This window comes from Molossus molossus, unplaced genomic scaffold, assembly GCF_014108415.1.
Source record: "Molossus molossus isolate mMolMol1 unplaced genomic scaffold, mMolMol1.p scaffold_m16_p_16, whole genome shotgun sequence".
Taxonomy (NCBI): Eukaryota; Metazoa; Chordata; class Mammalia; order Chiroptera; family Molossidae; genus Molossus; species Molossus molossus.
Genome location: NW_023425351.1, coordinates 60,688,484 through 60,706,782, shown reverse-complemented (window position 1 = coordinate 60,706,782; position 18,299 = coordinate 60,688,484). Strand labels below are relative to the sequence as shown.

The following is an 18,299-nucleotide window of genomic DNA, read 5'->3' as shown; positions in this document are numbered from 1 at the left end:
GCTAATTGTCCAAGTTATTTACTCATGGTTTATTTTCCCACTAAAATAGGACTAATTTTAATTGTCATTATCTTACACAGAGAAGTTCTTGAAGATCTTTGTATAAACCACATTCTTTCTATACACATTGTGATCTGTGTTGGACTCATTAAAGCATAGATGGATAAAGGGAATATGTAAGAGATGACCAGAAACTATGAAGAATATATTTAACAACTAGAGCTCTCAGCCTGCTAAATAATAAAAAGACTATTAACTTAGAAGGAAAAACTTATCAAGGTGTTGGACCATTAAGGGGTGAGAACATCAGTCAGATTGAGTCTTGTTGACCTTGGGGAAGGTAAGTACACAGATGGTTTAAACCCATGGATGACATGAAGTCATTATACTGTCTCTCTTCTCTTCGCTTTCTACCTGTAGTTGACAAGCCAGAACGTGGCCCCTTTTCCTGGTATGATGGAAAGATACAGACTCTGTAGTCATGTGGACCTGGGTTCAGATTCTGGACATATACTATGTGATCCTGGGCAGCTACTTAACCACTCAGAACCATGGATTTCTCATTTGTGAAGTGGAGCTCACGATGCCACTTTTAAAGTCACAGTGATAGTGTATCAATGCAACCTTTCACCTAGTAGGCATCTGCTCCCCTCCCTGCATACTACTGCCGGCAGCTGGCCATGGAAGGTCATGAGACCATGGAGACGATATGGAGGACAATCCCTTGTCTCTGAAAATCCACCCAGAAAATTCCACGAAACAGTCAACACTTGTCTTCCATCTCTTTGCTGCTTATTCTCCTACATTAAGTTAGTCTTCGCCTATAGTCAGTATTCCTCAATGATAAAAAACTTTCCCAGAGATGGGACCTTGTCAAACTCTTTCACCACTATATGCAAACTAAAGAAGGTTAGAAGACAGAAATGAGGCAATTGTTCAGCTACTCTTGGCTGAGGGGGTGGGGGTTGGTACCTGGGCAGCCCCTCTTACCTGACGGTTGGGTCCTTACTAGTGATTCTTTCCCCATCATTTTCTGCCCCGTGTCTGTTGACTGCTGGGCTGCATTAGAGGTGGCCCCTGGATGAGTGCTCGTGGGCACCAAACCCGAGTTTTCCTTTTTTTTCCTGTGGCTTGCATTGTAGCATCTGCTGGGAAATGTTAATTACAGCAATTAAGTAAAATGAGGATGCAATATTGCTTAGCAACCAAGTTACCTAATATGTAATTTTACTAATTTGGCTAAATCTATGTGCTGCAATTGTTTTTGTTTTAATTAAGGATATTAATGGTAATGTTTTTGTGTGGCATATTTTAGCCAACTTTCTGTAACACCTCTCCAGAATTAAATTAGTGCATCAGTGTACTTGGTGAGACAGGTTTGTTAGTTTTTGTTTTTATCAAAACCAGTCAGACAAAAGGGCAGATCTGAAGATTCAGACCAATATGTGGCCTCGTACCAGGTATTGATAGAGAAACATTTGGCCTGGCCTCCTGCAGGAATGAGTATGTCTACTGCCAAGTTCCGCCAAGTCTTGGACAAAGAATTTGACCCAAAAGTGGGCCTATCACATAGCCATAGCTTCTCAGACCCACCACTCTGGGCATTGAAGTAGTGTTAACACATTTCACCCTTTCTTTGTACTTAGGTTAGAGATCCATTTCATTTATATACAGTTCTTTACATGTATACTGGATCCCTGCTGGCCATGAATTTGAAATCTTAATGACTTTCATTTTTTTTTTATAAAATGATCACCTACTCTCAGTTGGAAAAAACATAACTCCGACTCTCTAAATAATCAAACCACTATGAAAAATACCAGTTGCAAAAAATGGAAAGAAGAAACAGGGCATGTGTGTTAGACTAGTCTCCTAGAACATGTCATCTCTGTTACCTTTCAAAATCACTTTTTTGCAGAACTGGATGAATCTGGAAACTAGCATTGAGTGGACGTAAACCCAAGTTCTTTGGATTTAGCATTAGCTACTATTTTGTGTGGCTGAGGGACTCAGGGTGAGCGTGAAGTTATAATATCTCATTCTAGTCATCAATTCCTTCTCGTAGTCTAGCTAGTCATGTAGTCATCCATTTAACAAATATTTACCAAGTGCTTGCATGCGCCTGGGATTGTTCTAGGTGACGGGCATACAGCAAGGCGTGATCAGAAAGTCCTGCCTTGGTTGAACTAATTATAACAATGGTTGTTACTACATATTCTGTATCAGGCTCCACTTTCTAATATAATCTGGTCCTATTCATGTTTTCACTAATGGACAGTCCTGGCTAAGACGAAGTGTAAAATCTTGCTGGAGTTCGTGGCTTTGCTTCCAAACTTGGCTTCAGCCGTGGGGATGTGCATCTGAATTTCGCAACCAGGGAGTGAAGCATGTCCTTGGACTTCTCAAGCCATTTCAGATAAGACGTGGAATTGGGTGTGAACTGTAGCTTGAAAGTCCGTCCCAGGGTGCCAGTATGTTTCTGGCTGGGGAAGAAAGTTATTTTCTCCTGGGAGACAGCATTTTCGTGGTTGCTGTGGCTTAGTTCCTGCCACAGATAAGAGACAGATGGTCATACTTTTAAGGATACACAAATAGCTTAAAATGTAAAATAATTGCAGATAAATAATAGCTATTTCAGAGTCCCTCCTGAGACTGCGGATGAGATCTTTGGGAAGAATCTTGGGAGGAATGTAAAGAGGCTGTTCCTGGCAGGATGGGAAAACCTCGGGCAGACAGACTGTCCTTAGCCCTACCCTTCCAAACGTCTACATGGTGACTTTTGGCATCTTAGTGTCCCACCTCCAATTACTTCGTACTTGGTGTCCGGAATCTGGCCACACTAATGTGTTGCCCAATGTGGTCTGCAAATGAAGGGTCTATTAGGAGGCCTTTCACTGACCCACATTTTCAAAGCATTTCCACATAGGTCAACTGTGTCTGTGTGTGTGTCTGTGCACTTTCTTGCCACCTCGAACTCACATTTTAGAAACGTTTTGAAAAAACCTTGCATTCGGATAGTCACCAGCATGAATTGCATGAACTGAACACTTAACGTGTGTCAGGTAGGATGCGAGACACCGTGGAATCAATGAGAGATGATTGGCTCCTACCTTGAAGGTCTGGTGAGGGAGATGCGGTGGTCATCGTCCAGTCATGGGGTAAATGGACTGCACACGACGCGTGGGAGCCCAGAGAGGGATTACCTGGAGATCATGCTCTTCTTGGTCTTGAGCACCAACAGATGGCTGTGCTGTCAACGGCAGGTGTGTTATTCGCAACATCTCCTTTCCCAGCTATCAACTTTGACATATGAGCCTCAAACCTTACAGAATGGGTGCCCGAGGACCTGCTGGCTGCCAGCTTAGGCAGCCTCACCTTAGAGCTCAAGAAACAAAGCATGTGCTTCAAGTCTGCTTCTTCCTGGAAGGACCAAGGTCTAGGGAAGGTTTGATCAAACCATGGACTCCCAAGGTGATGACTTTCTCGTCCATCCCTGGGACGTTTTCACTGACCAGCCTGTGCTCAAACACTTCCACAGGTACTGCAGACCTTTACGCTTACCCCTTCCTCCTCCTTCTCATTTCTCACGCAGTCTTCTCTTCTCCAGACAGGATGTCTCCAAACTGTGCTCTTTATGAAGTGGTTTTGGGTGCTCTGCTGTTCTGGTCATTGTCTTCCAACATCATGACATTGAGATGCAACTGTATTTCTGGCTCACTGGTTTCCTTTGTGGCTCTATTTACTTTATGAATTTACACTATTCAGACGTGGAGTCCATGGGTTTCATTATACTGCCAAAGGGATTCACAGAACAAAAAGAGTGGTGTGTCTCAGGCATGGTCTGATAGCACAGGGGACACAGGACTGTCCTCTTATTCCATTCCAGTCGTGCAGTAAGTTCACATCAGTGTTGTGTGTTAGTAGCTCTGGGTTGAGTCAACTATCAACTAAATGTCCAGCGATGCTTCTATACCATGTCTCCCTCCTTCTAGTTGTGTTGTTTCTGGCTCTAACCACTGTGCTTACCAATGTTACATCCTTAATGTATGCTTCCTCTTATTACCAGTTTTGGATCACCCGCTGATTTAATGTCCATGTGCTCTATCACTTCATACATCATTGATAAAAATGTTTAACAGGGTAGGTCTGAGGCCATAGCTCTGCCTCCATCCCTAATTAAATGGACTCATAATGGCTATGGTCAGTTAGCACAGTAGTCATTTGACTGATAAGCTGTAAACCAACACTTATTCCTTTTAAAGTCCAAATGAATATTGAAGAACACTTTGCCAATATTTTTACCTGAATGTTCAGTTCCTATATTACTTTTCTAGTATCTAGTTTCTGAAAAAAACCATTGACTATAAGGAAGCCACATAGGTTCTCACAAACTACTGCTTCCTCTTTTCCATGGTAAAAATGATTAGTTAAAAAATCCACGACAGAATCCGGCTTGGGGACAGGTGTCACAGAATCTTTCTTCCCTGTTCTGAAACCAGATATCATTTCCACTTTTCCTGTCTTCCAATCTCTCACTTGTTCTCCCTGATTTCCCACAGGTCCCCCCAGAGTTTCTCTCATGTAGTGACGGTCCTTCCAGTGCCTGGCTGAGTAACCTTCCTGGCAAGGACTTGGTTCCTCTGAGCACCTGTGTGCTCTTCCAAATGCCACACCTTCCTGGGCCCCCCTCGCACCCGACTCAGGCTCGGATCTCAAAATCGTACTTTTCATAAAGCAGCAAAGTACCCCAAATACAAAGGATCCTGTAACTTCAAGCTGCAGGTCTCGGCATCTTGCCTGTCTCATTTGTGGAAGCCAGTCAGTTCTGAAGGGATCGATGAGGCCACAGATATAGATTTCATCCCACATGGATCAGTTAACTTCATTCTGAGAAAGGCTATTCTATAACCACAGCCAGCAGGCATTAGGTAGGAGGAGCTAGACATGGACAGTTTAGAATAACCCAGACCCAAACAAATGCCAAAAAGGGCAGAGATGAGCTCATCTAGTATTCCAACACTGAATTGCCATAGTCAAACCAACAACAAGCAAAACAGGAATGCCACACAGTCAGAAGGAACACACTTTTCTATGCAATGAAAGTCCTCATCCTAAAAACCAGAGTGGAAGATTTAGGTTCACTTCAGTCTTAAAGCCTTTTAAAGTGAATCTTTAAATTGTGTAGTATATGTTGTTTAGAGAAAAATTTAGAGCCCGACCGGTATGGCTCAGTGGTTGAACATCGACCCATGCACCAAGAGGTCGCCGATTCGATTCCCAGTCAGGGCACATGCCCAGGTTATGAGCCCAATCCCCAGTGAGGGGCATGCAGGAGGCAGCCAGTCGATGTTCTCTCTCATGGATGTTTCTATCTCTCTCTCCCTCTCCTTCCCTCTCTCTAAAATCAATAAAGAAAAAAATTTTTTTTTAAATTTAGGAATAAAAAAAAGGTATCAGATGAAATCACCCATCAAATGTCTCTCGACATCTTAATAAAAGTGTTCCCAAGCTTTTCTTTTACATACTTGAATTGCACATCTAGAGCTTTTCGATACACATCTTCTCACATTTACATATATGTTCAAGGTCTGTGTAATCTCATACCCACCCTGTGGGTACCTGATACAGTTCACTTGATTTTAAGGTGGGAAAAGGATCCTTTGTTCCCAGTATGACATGAGGCAGCAGCAAAGACGGTTTGCTGTAACTCTCGGTTTATATACAGTCCTGTAGGTTTCATTAGCCAGCATTGGCATAGTCAAAAGAACACATGATTCAGCATGTTCGCTCTTCTTCAGATAACAGACCAACTTGTCCGTTAATATGACCACCAGGTCATTCACACTTGGATAGTTGAAAAATGAATTTTTCCTTTTCTTTTCCATCAATGAGAAGCTGGTGATAAAACCACCAATAAAGTACACCAATAGCCCTCCCTCCAAGGCTCTGTTCTCGACATTGCTCCCTGTTGCATGCCGAGTTTCCCATCAAGGACTCCCCGTGCATGGTGTCGGTCGGCTAGGTACAAGGGTCTCATACATTGTTACACTCTAAGTAACTTTATTCCTTATACGCAGACCTAGCAAATGTCAATTTTCTAACAAATTGCATTTTCCAGTTATTACTGGCTTCATTTTTATAGTCTTTCTCTCTCTCTCTCAAAAAACAAGTATCGGTAGGAAATTCACACAAAAAGTGACATTCTCCATGAGGGTGGTATATCTTTTACTCACTTCACTTGTACCTTTCTGTTGCATTTATGCTGGCCCTGGATTTCAACAGAGTCTGTGTCCCCTGGGTGGAAACTGAGGGGCTAGAAGTAAGCCTGTTAGGCTAGGGAAGGCATAAGGGAACTCGTTTTTCTTGAATGCTTACTATGATGTACTAAATACTGGAATAAGTGCTTTATATATTTTATTATATTTAATCCTAATCATCTGAGGCAGGGATTATGCTTTCAAAATAAGAAAACTGAGGCCTTGGCGAGTGTGGCTCTGTTGGCTGGGCGTCGTCCCGTGCACCAAAAGGTTGCAGGTTTGATTCCAGCTGGGGCACGTGCCCGGGTTGCTGGCTCAGTCCCTGGTATGGGGTGTGCAGAAGGCAGCCAGTTGATGTTTCTCTCACACTGATGCTTCTCTCTCTCTAAAAATCAATAAAAGAAAAGAAAAAGGAAGAAAACCGAGGATGGGACGGAGGTGGAAATAATCCTGAGCATTGCTATGGTTCTAAACTACATGCGGTACCTAGATTGTTTCATTTTCTTACAGTAACGTATGCGGTAATGATTCTCGGAACACTTACCAAATGGCAGGATGAGGTTCTAATGCAGGCTTTAATGCTTCTCAAACCTGAGTCCCTTTTCAGTTTACCATGAACTCTGCCAGATATGTCTAACTTCCACAGATCTTAAGATGTTAAAAAGGAGGAACTGGATAGATTTCTTAAAGCAACTAAAACTTAAACACCTTGGAGTATGAAAACACTTTTGAGCATTTAAGAAAACAGTATAAATTTGTGCTTTTTATCTATGCCTTTCCCAATGAATTTTCCCCTGATCTTCGATTGCTTCTGGGTATCTAAACAAAAAACTCAAAATCATTTATTTGCAAAAATATATGCACCCCTATGTTCATTGTAGCATTATTCATGGTGGCCAAGACATGGAGGCAACCAAAGTGTCTTTATTGTCAATAAAGTACTGGATAAAGACGTGGTACATATATACTATGGAATACTACTTGGCCATGAGAAAAGATGAAATACTGTCATTTGCAACAACATGGATGGACCTTGAGAATATTATGCTAAGCGAACACTTCAGTCAGAAAAAGCTAAAACCATATGATTTCACTCATATGCAATATGAGTGAGGATATAAAACTGAAACTCACAGGCACAGACAACAGTATGGTTCCCAGAGGGAAGGAGGTGGGGGTAGTGAAGGGTGAAGGGGGTGAAATGTATGATGATGGAAGACGATTTGACTTTGGGTGGTGTGCACACAATGCACTCACTGAACAGATCATGTATCATAGAAACGTACACTTAGACCAGTGTTACTCCAATGCATTTAACTAAAAACAAAAACAAAAAACAAACAATGCCTACACTGAGCGTCTGAGAATGCCTTCTGTTTCCTTTACCCTCATGACATTTGGGACCCTCTGGCAGCTTCCCATTACATTTGTCACGTACTACAAAGTGCCCTTGTCCCTCGACAAATTGTACTGTGTCTACATGTTCAGTTCCCGTGTGGGGGTGCCCGTGTGAGCAGACGGTTCTCCTCACACTGTCCTGGACTCATCTCTAAATGAGATTCATGAAACTGCTTTTTGTTTTATATTGATATAGTTGACAAATATCATCATATATAGAAGTGTACAATGGCTTGACTGTTTGATATACATGTGAAATGATTACCATAATCAAGTTAATGAATACATCACCTCACATGATTACTGGGGTTTGGGGGGGGTGAGCACACTTAAAATCTATACTCTTAGGAAATTTCAAGTATACAACACAGTGTTAATAACTGTCATCACCAGCTGTACATTAGATCCTTGTTCATTTTATAGCTAAAAGTTTGTGTTTTTTTTTCTTTTCTTTTTATCCTCACCCGAGGACATTTCTCCATTTTCTGTTCAGATAGAGCGGGAGAGAGAGGAAGAGAGAAAGAAAGAAACATCGATGTGAAAGGGACACATCGAGTGGCTGCCACCCGCACGACCAACCAGGGGTGGGGACAAACTGCAACCGAGGCATGTGCCCTTAGCGGGAACCGAACCCGGGTCCCTCTGGACCGCAGGCCGACGCTCCAACCGCTGAGCCAAACCGTCCAGGGCTATAGCTAAAAGTTTGTACCCTTTGACCATTATCTTCCTATTTTGCCCGTCCCTTGGCAACCATCATCCAATCTCTATTTCTATGAGTTTGAATTTTATTTTTATTTAGATTCCACATGTAAGTGAAATCATACAGTATATGCCTTTCTCTGTCTGGCTTAGTTCACTCAGCCTAGTACCCTGTTGCAAATGTCAGAATTTCCTTATTTTCAAAGGCGGAATAATATTCCATTTATATATACACCACATTTTAAAAATCAGTTTATCCATCGACAGGTACTTAAGTTGTTTCCATAGTTTGGCTATTGTGAATAATGCTGCAATGAACATGGGAGTGAAGATGTTTCTTTGAGATACTGGTTTTCCTTCCTTTGGCTGTGTTCCCAGAAGTGGGGTTGCTGGATTGTGTGGTAGTTCTAATTGTAATTGTTTGAGGACCCTCCACACATGGTCATCCACGATGGCAGTACCACCCACCAGCAGTGCACAAGGAGTCCCTTCTCTCCACATTCTTGCCAGTATTGTTCTCTCTTGGGAATTTCTTTATCTTCAAAGAATTTTATAACCCAGTCTTTTTCAATGAACCTTTTCCCTCAAGTTGGCAGTACACACCTCTAACTTTGCAAGTAAAGAAAAGGCCTCTTAGTAATAGCAAGCTTGTTACGAGAAATTCAATGGGCTGCAATGTTTTATTCCACTGATAACTCTGGTCTACAATGTTTAAGTGTATAAGAGAAAATAAGCTTTTGGACTTCCTTTGTGCATTTTTTAATCTAGCAGTAACAAATGCTTTGCCTAAGAAAATAACCCTTCCACCCACCAAGCAAATAGACACACCTGGGATTTCTACAGCAACCGGTGAAATGTTTCTGTATTAAAAGATAAGGCTGAAAATGCAAAGCCCCTGGAGAGAAGCAATATGTACTGAATTATACTTACGCTCTCCTGCCAGTTGTTCATGGTAGTCTCTCCCCAAAGAAGGCTGAGATACCAAGGAGGCGAGACCTGAGAGACGTGCGTGTCCACAGGGGGAGAGTGAGAAGCTGGGCTGGCCAGTGTCTGCTCAGAAGGTGGTACCAAGTCTGGCTTTTCAGGAAGTATTTTCTGAACAATGTGTGCAGTAAAAACCATTCTTGAAAATCCCTTAAATCTCCTTTAAAGTACAGTTCTCTTCCTTTCCCCAAGAAGTCCAGCGTTGCCAGTTCTTCCTCAAGCTTTAACACAGGTGCACAAGTTGCTACTTTTTTTTTTTTTTGGTACATGCCCCTATCGGGGACTGAACCCAGGACTCTCCGGTCCGCAGGCCAACGCTCCAACCGCTGAGCCAAACCGGCCAGGGCCAGGCTGCTCCTTCTTCAGTGGAGCCCCTTGGTGGTGCACTTGCTTTGCAGACGTGCGTGAGAAACGCACACCCAGACAAACAGTGCAGCCGTGCTCCAGACTACAAGAAACAGGGACCTGAGTCTAACAGGAGGCAGGGGATTCCCGTTCGTCTCATGCTCACTCCGGGGCCTGTATGTGCCCAGGCGTGGAACAGGGGATGCTACACACGATTTGAATTGTTGTGTCTTTCATTTATTTAAGTCTTTCTTTTTGGATGAGTGAATACAGTTGAATTTGTCTAACACTGAAGTCATTAATCAGCTCCTCTGCATATTCAACTCGATACATAGTTGTTGGGCACTTTCCTTTTTATTTTATTTTATTTTTTTAGAGAGAGACAGAGGGAGAGGGAGAGAGACAGAAACATCGATGAGAGAGAACATCGATTGGCTGCCTCCTGCACGCCCCCACTGGGGATCAGGCCCACAACCTGGGCATGTGCCCCGACCTGGAATTAAACCAGTGACCTCTTGGTGCATGGGTCGATGCTCAACCACTGAGCCACACCAGCTGGGCTATTGGGCACTTTCTTAATCTCACTCGACCGCTGGAGGGGAACTGGGTGAGGGGAACATGGCAGAAAACCATGGTGATCACAAGGGGATAGTTCAGATCAGATCAGAAGAATGCGAGCAAGTCACCAACTTGGGGGCTTTTACCAGGTGACATGTCAAGTAATTAAAGTCATTTCCACTTTGATGATCTCTCCCTCTCTCTCGCTTTCTAAACAGGCTGGTCCATTCAGGTCCAGGGAAAGGATCGCCCCAGGCTGGCGTGGATCTGTCCTTTGCAACGCGAACAGGTACCAGGCAGGGCATTGAAACCCATCTGTTCAGGGCTGAGATCGGCAGGGACCTCTCCCACTGGACGCGGAGCATAGTACAGGGTTGCCACAACTCGGCTGAGCTCATCACCGAAGTCACCACAGGTGAGCACTGCTGGCTTCCGACTCCCAATGTCACCCTCTTCCTCACCCGGGCCTCAAAGTTTCCACCGCTGGCCTTCTGGGGTACTTAAAACGCTACAGGTAAACTTAGATTAAATCCCGTCTTCATTCGACGAAGGTTAGCGATTTGGCAAGTCAGATGCGCTGCGCCTGCCTCTAACCCCAGGTGGCCGGCTGGGGGCATGAACTTGAAGGCATGCACGAGGATTCTCGTAAACCACAGAAATTGATCCTGAGTACTTTATCACAGAATAAAATGACTGAGCATATACTAGGAGGCTCACAGAACTGATCAGAAAACTGGACAATCAGGCTGTGAAAAAGGGCCGGAACCAAAGGCATCTGGGTGGGGTGAGCGGAGCAGAGGGTTTATGCTGGGGATGAGTGGGCAGCCCCCCCCCCCACCCCCCATCAACGGGAGGCAGGCGGGATGGAGGCAGCACTGAGCGCATCCGCATTCCCGAAGGGCGCCAAGGGGGACGAGGCACGTGTGTGTGTGTGTGGGTGTGTGTGTGAGAACCCTTCTCTGCTACACTGTTGACTGAATGCTATATGCCAAGCATTTTATGCAATGTCTCTTAGTGTGTCTCATACTGTGAGAAATGAACTAATTGGGGACAAGACCAACATTTTTAAATGAAATAATTTGAAATAAAAATATCAGCGTAAATACTGTTAGGTGTGTGTGTGTGTGTGTGTGAGTGTGTGTGTGTGTGTCCTAGGTCACGATACATTGCCTCATCTCATCTAATCACCCCCACAATCCCCTTGTCAATGTAGTTTTACAAATCAGGAAGCAAATTCTTAAGTAACTTGCCCGAGATCACACAACCAGTGTACAACAGAACTCACCTGAACTCCGTGTTGTGTCTCTCTCTCGAGTCCATTCTTCATTCACTACATTGTCTCCAGAGACACGGAACTTCCCCGCCTCAGGCCCGTGTTCCAGAAACAACAGCCCTGTTCGGGCTGCTGGGAGAAATTGTTTGCATGCCGCTCTCCAAAGCATACAGGTGGGCAGGTAGGTTATAGACAGATGATAGACAGATGATAGACAGATGATAGATAGATAGTTTCCATGCCACTCTCCAAAGCATACGGTGGGCAGGTAGGTTATAGACAGATGATAGAGATAGATAGATAGATGATAGATGATAGATAGATAGAAAGAAAGAAAGAAAGAAAGAAAGAAAGAAAGAAAGAAAGAGAAAGAAAGAAGAAAGAAAATATATACTATAAAATCTTGAACATTAGCTAAGGTGGACTCCGTATTTTAAAAGACAGGACACGCCCTGGCCGGTGTGGCTCAATCGGTGGGCATAGCCCCGTGCACTTGAAGTTGCCGGTTGGATTCCCAGTTGGCGACACGCCTGGGTGTGGGTTCCATCCTTGGTTGAGGAGCATATGGAAGCAACCAATCACTGTCTCTCTCCCCCACCCCCACTGCCTCTCTCCCTAAATAATCAATAAAAATCTTTTTTAAAAAATGGGACACACATCAACATGTAGTAGGGTTTCTCCCCATTTCCTCTACTCAAGCAAATTCGAAAAACCAGTTATTTTGTAAAATTTTTGCTGCATTGCCAGGCTAATTGATCTTTTTGAAATTATCCTGAAACAAATTAGTGCCCCCAGATATTTCCAACATTGTTGAAAACCGTTTTGGAGTGTCACTGAATCTCTACTTTACAAGCCTATTCTGTGCGGCGAGGAAAACCAGAGTCTGAAGCCGAGAGTTGGAAAAGACCCAAGCACCTGAACACGAAAGCGCATGAAGCCGAGTGTGTAGTATCAGAGACGGTCGGGCTCCTTGCAGCAACGTCAGGAGTGTTCTCGGAAAGCATAAAGATGGCAGAGGGATTTGGTTTAGTTTACATTCCACAAATTTTGTAAAATCCTTCTCCCTCAATAAACTGAACCGTATTTCAACAGAAGTACAAGGAGGCTGCTGACAGAGCAGCCAGAGGAGAATAACAAAGGACGGTGCAGACTGCGCTGGCCGGTGCTGGGAGAAAAGGAAGGAAATGAACAAAGGTGCAGCCCAGTTACCAATTGCGATGCCTGCAGAGGTCGGGGGAGGGGCTTAGGTTTAAATCAGAACTTGATAATGTGTTCAGTTTAGCCTGTGTGAGTTGAGAACATCTTCAGACAACCAATTCTGTTCCATAAAGGCCATGAAAAGTCAACGGGAATTAAAAGTAATCACAGCCAGTTCGCTCAGAACATCCGATGGCAGAGCTTTACCGTCCGAACATAGAGGAAGGAAGGAAAAACCCCCAGTTAGCGCCCGTTCACGCACATATTTTGCTGGTGGCAGAAGTGAAAACTGTCCAAAACGAGGACTCGATGAGAAGCCATAACTTCGTCTCTGCCGCCGTCCTTGGTCATCCTTGGACAGGAGGGTGGCAGAGGCCTAGGGCCCTTCTGAGAGGATAATGGGGATTACTGGGGGCTCTGTCTGGAAGGACTAAGACCTGGCAGAGAAACCACCTTTGGAGAGCATCAGCCCTCAGGTGCAAGCTGAAAGTCGCCCGATGGGAGCCGGAGGAAGGGCCTTAGCCAGAGCTGCGGTTCGAAGGCCCTCCCTCTGAGCACTGCAGCCTCCGCCACCCCGCCGGGTTACTCCTCTGAGCCTCCAAGGTCCCTGTCCTCCTCCCTCCATAGCCTGAGTCCCAGAGCGTGAGCGGATACATGCACAGAGTGGAAAGGACTTGATTTCTGAAACCTAAAGCACCTGAGTGGTGACCAGTCTACCTCTGTCGTGTTCAGCTAAGGTCCAGCCACGGAGGGTGCGGGGAAGTGAGACTCAGCTGGTTCATAAAGCTGAGCTGAGCTAATGACGGTGTGCAGTGATCGATAATGCCCGACTCGACTTCCCGAACCCCACCCCACCAATGAAGCGTCCTGGCGTGTTTACCTGTTTACGGAGGCCTGAGCCCATCTGCTTGCCAGGGTCTGTTAAACATGGTAGTTGGGAGGGGAAAAATTCCAATTAACACTGGTTAACCCTTTCCAGAACTCTGGTCAAGGGCTTTAAATATTCACACATCTTCTAAATGGGACCGTGGGTCCTGGTGGCGGTCCCTTCGCCCAGCTCGTAAGCTTGGAGCGCTGGTGTCTTTCTGAGCAGCGAGCACAGCACCCCCGGTGAAGCAGGTCCCTCACCTGATCGGAAGGTGTCGGGGCGGTGCCTGGACCAGAGGGCACCAGGTGGACAGCACCCGGGGTCCCCTGGACGCCACACTGGGCAGGGGGAGGAAATGGCCCTTTTCAAGGAAGGGGGGCATGCCCGACTCTCCTCAACAGCTTCTCCGAAACCAAGGTCATCGGCTTATTAAGAAGACTTAAAAGGCACTCCTTCCTGCCTACAAAATGAGCTTTGTTCTCCTTTCTTAAAAATTAATTCTTTTTGAACAACTCACTCCTGACTTCTTAGGTGTGTCAGATTGGTTAACTCTGGTGATGGATGAGAGGGTGCTTCTTTCCACCTGGGGGTAGACGCGTGTGTGAGTTCAGTGCATGAATGCGTGTGTGTGCGTGAGTGCATGGACGTGCATGTGAGTGCATGAATGTGTGTGTGTGCGTGAGTGCATGGACGTGCGTGTGAGTGCATGAATGCGTGTGTGTGCGTGAGTGCATGGACGTGCGTGTGAGTGCATGAATGCGTGTGTGTGCGTGAGTGCATGGACGTGCGTGTGAGTGCATGAATGCGTGTGTGTGCGTGAGTGCATGGACGTGCGTGTGAGTGCATGAATGCGTGTGTGAGTGTGAGTGCATGGACGTGCGTGTGAGTGCATGAATGCGTGTGTGTGCGTGAGTGCATGGACGTGCGTGTGAGTGCATGAATGCGTGTGTGTGCGTGAGTGCATGGACGTGCGTGTGAGTGCATGAATGCGTGTGTGCGTGAGTGCATGGACGTGCGTGTGAGTGCATGAATGCGTGTGTGTGCGTGAGTGCATGGACGTGCGTGTGAGTGCATGAATGCGTGTGTGTGCGTGAGTGCATGGACGTGCGTGTGAGTGCATGAATGCGTGTGTGCGTGAGTGCATGGACGTGCGTGTGAGTGCATGAATGCGTGTGTGTGCGTGAGTGCATGGACGTGCGTGTGAGTGCATGAATGCGTGTGTGTGCGTGTCAGTGCATGGACGTGCGTGTCAGTGCATGGACGCATGCACATGGGAGTGCGATGCTGATTCGGGTAGCTTACTGTGACTCAGATGCCAGTTCTCGGCTCGAGACGAGTGAGCACACCTCTCGACCTCCGTGCTGTCGGATGGTCAGCTCAGGGCTGGAGGCCAGATGAAATGCAGCATAGCCCAGCAAATGGAATTTCTTTCCCTTTATTTCCTTCAGTTGCATGGAGCAAGTTAAATTACTAGATCAAAATCAATCCATGGAGAATATTTTAATGAACAATCACTAATTTCTAACTTCAGAAAGAAATTTGTGGCTGGTCCTGGGACTGAGGAGAACTTGACGTTAAGTGTCTGGGAAAGGGGACTGACTTCCACTGTTTCTCCCCGCCCCCCCCCAGCCTGCACCTGCAGAAACCAGGAGTGCCGTCTGACCATACATTATGACAACGGATTTTCTGTCACCACTGAACCTCAGGAGGGTGCCTTTCCCAAGACAATCATACAGGCTCCATATGAAAAGTTGAAAATGTCTTCAGATGATGGAATCAGGATGCTGTATTTAGATTTTGGAGGCAAAGATGGAGAGATTGTAAGTGCACTTTTCTTTAGAAAGTGTGGTTTCCTGTATTTCATTATGAAACACACCTATATGACAGCTTGCAGACATAATACTGCCTTGTATTTTTTTAGCATTTGACTATTAACAAAGTACTTGCAGGTTCATGTCTTATTCAATCCTTGTAAAGCTGATTGAATCCCATTTTTTCACCGTTCTTTACATCGGACTTCTTTTCCCCCAGAATACTACATGAACATTTGAATCCAAGGAAAGAATCCTTTACAAATCAGCATTAAATCTCAAATAGGGTACTGCCAGCCTCAAAATGTACATTTATTTTTTTAAAAGTACCAAGCATCTGATCAACCTTGGCAGTATGCTAGGTGCCAGGGACGCAGGGGCGTGAACCACACGGTCCCAGCCATCGGGGAGGTCTCACGGGAGCAAAAGGGTTCGGGGGCTGGACGAGGGGCAGCGTGGAAGCGGCGGTGGTGAGAGGGCCAAAGGCCCAGAAATTTGGGAAAATATCAGGTAATGTGCAACAAAATTAGCCAGTTTGCCAGTGGAGGTAATGCTTTTCATATCAATGCATAAGCCCCTACGTTTAAATTCATGGTCTCCTATGATCATTACTGCCACAACGAGAAGGTACATCAGCTCAGCTCCCCGAAGGGTGGGAACTGCACTTCCTTGCATGTTCTAGCCAGTGTAGTTCTTGACAGGACCCAGGAAGACAGAGCATCTTATTGAAGCTGTGGAACACAGACCATCAGAGGACCTTGATTTCGTAATAACTGTCTCTGTTTGGGTCTTACCTAGTCCCTGGGCTAGTCTATAGATATTTATTGACTCCCACTTGATAACAGGGATAGGGGATATATAAAATGCAGAGATAAATCTGTTGTAAGATCCAGGAATTTCAGTTCAGCTACTGGCCTTCCACAATCTATCCCCCCCCCACCCCATCTCACTATAGTTATTTCATTGGTAATTCTCTGAAAAACATTCGGGGTTACCTAGAAGGGGGTGACTGAAGAAAGGGGCCAGGACCACACCCAAAAATGCGTAGTGGCTCTCGCCGGTTTTGCTCAGTGGTAAGAGTGTCAGCCCTCGCACCAAAGAATCTCAGGTTCAATTCTAGTCAAGGGCATGTACCTCGGTTGCAATTTGGTCCCTGGCCCTGTTCCTGGTCGGGGTTGTGTGGGAGGCAACCAGTCGATGTGTCTCTCTCACATCAATATTTCTCTCTCTCTCTTCCCCTCCCACTCTATCTGAAGATGAAATGGAAAAGTATCCCTGGGTGAGGATTAAAAAAAAAGTGCGTAGGGGCCTTTCATCCCAGTCTCAGCCCCACTGTTCTAGAACATACCGTGCTACCAGCCCCAACACAATACAGGTTTCTTCCTGTGGGAGCCACAGGCAGTCATGGAGTTGATGCCCCGAGGATGAGGGCTGATCTAAACTCACTTTTGGAGAACATTTCCCAGCCAGTCATTTTTCTAACTTTTAAAATGCATTGGAAGCATTTCATAGGATTTTTTTGGTTGTCATTTATTTGTATGTTTCAAACAGTAAATTGTGTGAAGCACCAGCTCAAAAGTAAATAAGTGATCTGCAAGTCCATCTTAGTAAGAACGCTTCTAGTTCAGTTGCGTTTCTGCCAATCACTCAACTGTGTACTTTCTCACAGAGAAGTCGAAAAGAACAAGAACCCGTCTCCTGTTTTATCCTTGAAAATTCAAGGCTATTTTTGCCTGTGAGAGAAATCACTTCTGTCTAAATGTCAGCCCTTTGCCTGTAATTATGACCTGACGTGGAGCACAGAGGAAGGACAGGTTTGCTGCCAGTACATGAGGCTGATAAGCTCAAGTTCAAAGGCAACTCCCCCAAGGAGTCCAGTTGAGCGACCTCAGGGAGCAGGCAGCAGGCCCATCCGGTGTGGGGCGGGGAGCAGAGAAGAGGTGCGGGAGGTGCAGTGAACTGAGGGTCAAGACCCCCGTGTTCTCGAGGTCTGGCACTACTCACCACCTGTCCTGGGCAAGTCCTTTATTTCTTTGGATCTGCGTCTCCCCATCCACATGATACAGGGACTGAAGTAGGTTACCTTTAAGGTGACTTCCGAACGTTGCATTCTGCCAGTGAATTAGAGTATGGGCTGAGCCGAGCGGGCGTCGGAGACTTGCACCTGAGTCCACGCTTTCTGTGCGGTGAGATCTGTGATCTCAGGTTTCACAACTTCCCCAAATCTTAGTTTCCCATAGAAATCACAGATATGAACGACAGCTACCTCGTAGGGATTTTGTGAAAATTCATCAAGACAGCATATAAAAAAAGTACTTAGCATATAAAAAAATACTTAGCACATAATAAAAAAAAAAAAAACTTAATGTAAAACCTTAACTTTGCTGGATAGACGTTCAGGTTATTTACCAGAAGTGTCATCAGAAGAGAATTGGGGACAGCAGATGAGAACTGGGGATAAGTCTTCCAGGGCTCCTGAGCTGGGCCAGGTGATACAAATTCAACCCGATCCACCCTGTGTCGGCCCTGTAGGAACTCACCAAAAAAGGTGAGACGTTAGAAGGGGCCTGAACAGACAGGTGACAGGCTTGCCTACGACATTCCAAGGGTACAGGACAGAGGTCAGGAAGGACAGAGGACAGGAAGGACAGAGTTGCTTAGCAGCATTGGGTTCTGTGTTTGGAGTGTATGAAGAATTTTCTATACAGTAGCTCATTTACTATTCTCATTACCCTGTGAGTTAGAGGGCCGAGAAAAATTTTAAGTGACTTTTCCAAAGGGTCAGAGCCAGGACTCAAACCAAACCTTCAGCTGTGAAATTTGGTGCTGCCTCATGCTGTACCTAATCCAACATAAAAAACAGCACTATTGTGATACCAAAAATAAACAGCAGTCCAGAAGGACAACGT

The 18,299-nt window shown here is 45.3% G+C and overlaps 1 protein-coding gene across 1 annotated transcript in view; it reads left to right on the top strand.

The window, feature by feature from the left end:
* The window catches only part of SNTB1 (syntrophin beta 1), a 200,848-nt gene that overhangs the window by 181,497 nt on the left and 1,052 nt on the right, over positions 1–18,299 (top strand). Inside the window, exons 5-6 of the mRNA XM_036264495.1 lie at positions 10,460–10,656; positions 15,209–15,399. Coding sequence (XP_036120388.1) covers positions 10,460–10,656; positions 15,209–15,399 — 388 coding nt within the window. The remainder of the gene's footprint in view (positions 1–10,459; positions 10,657–15,208; positions 15,400–18,299) is intronic.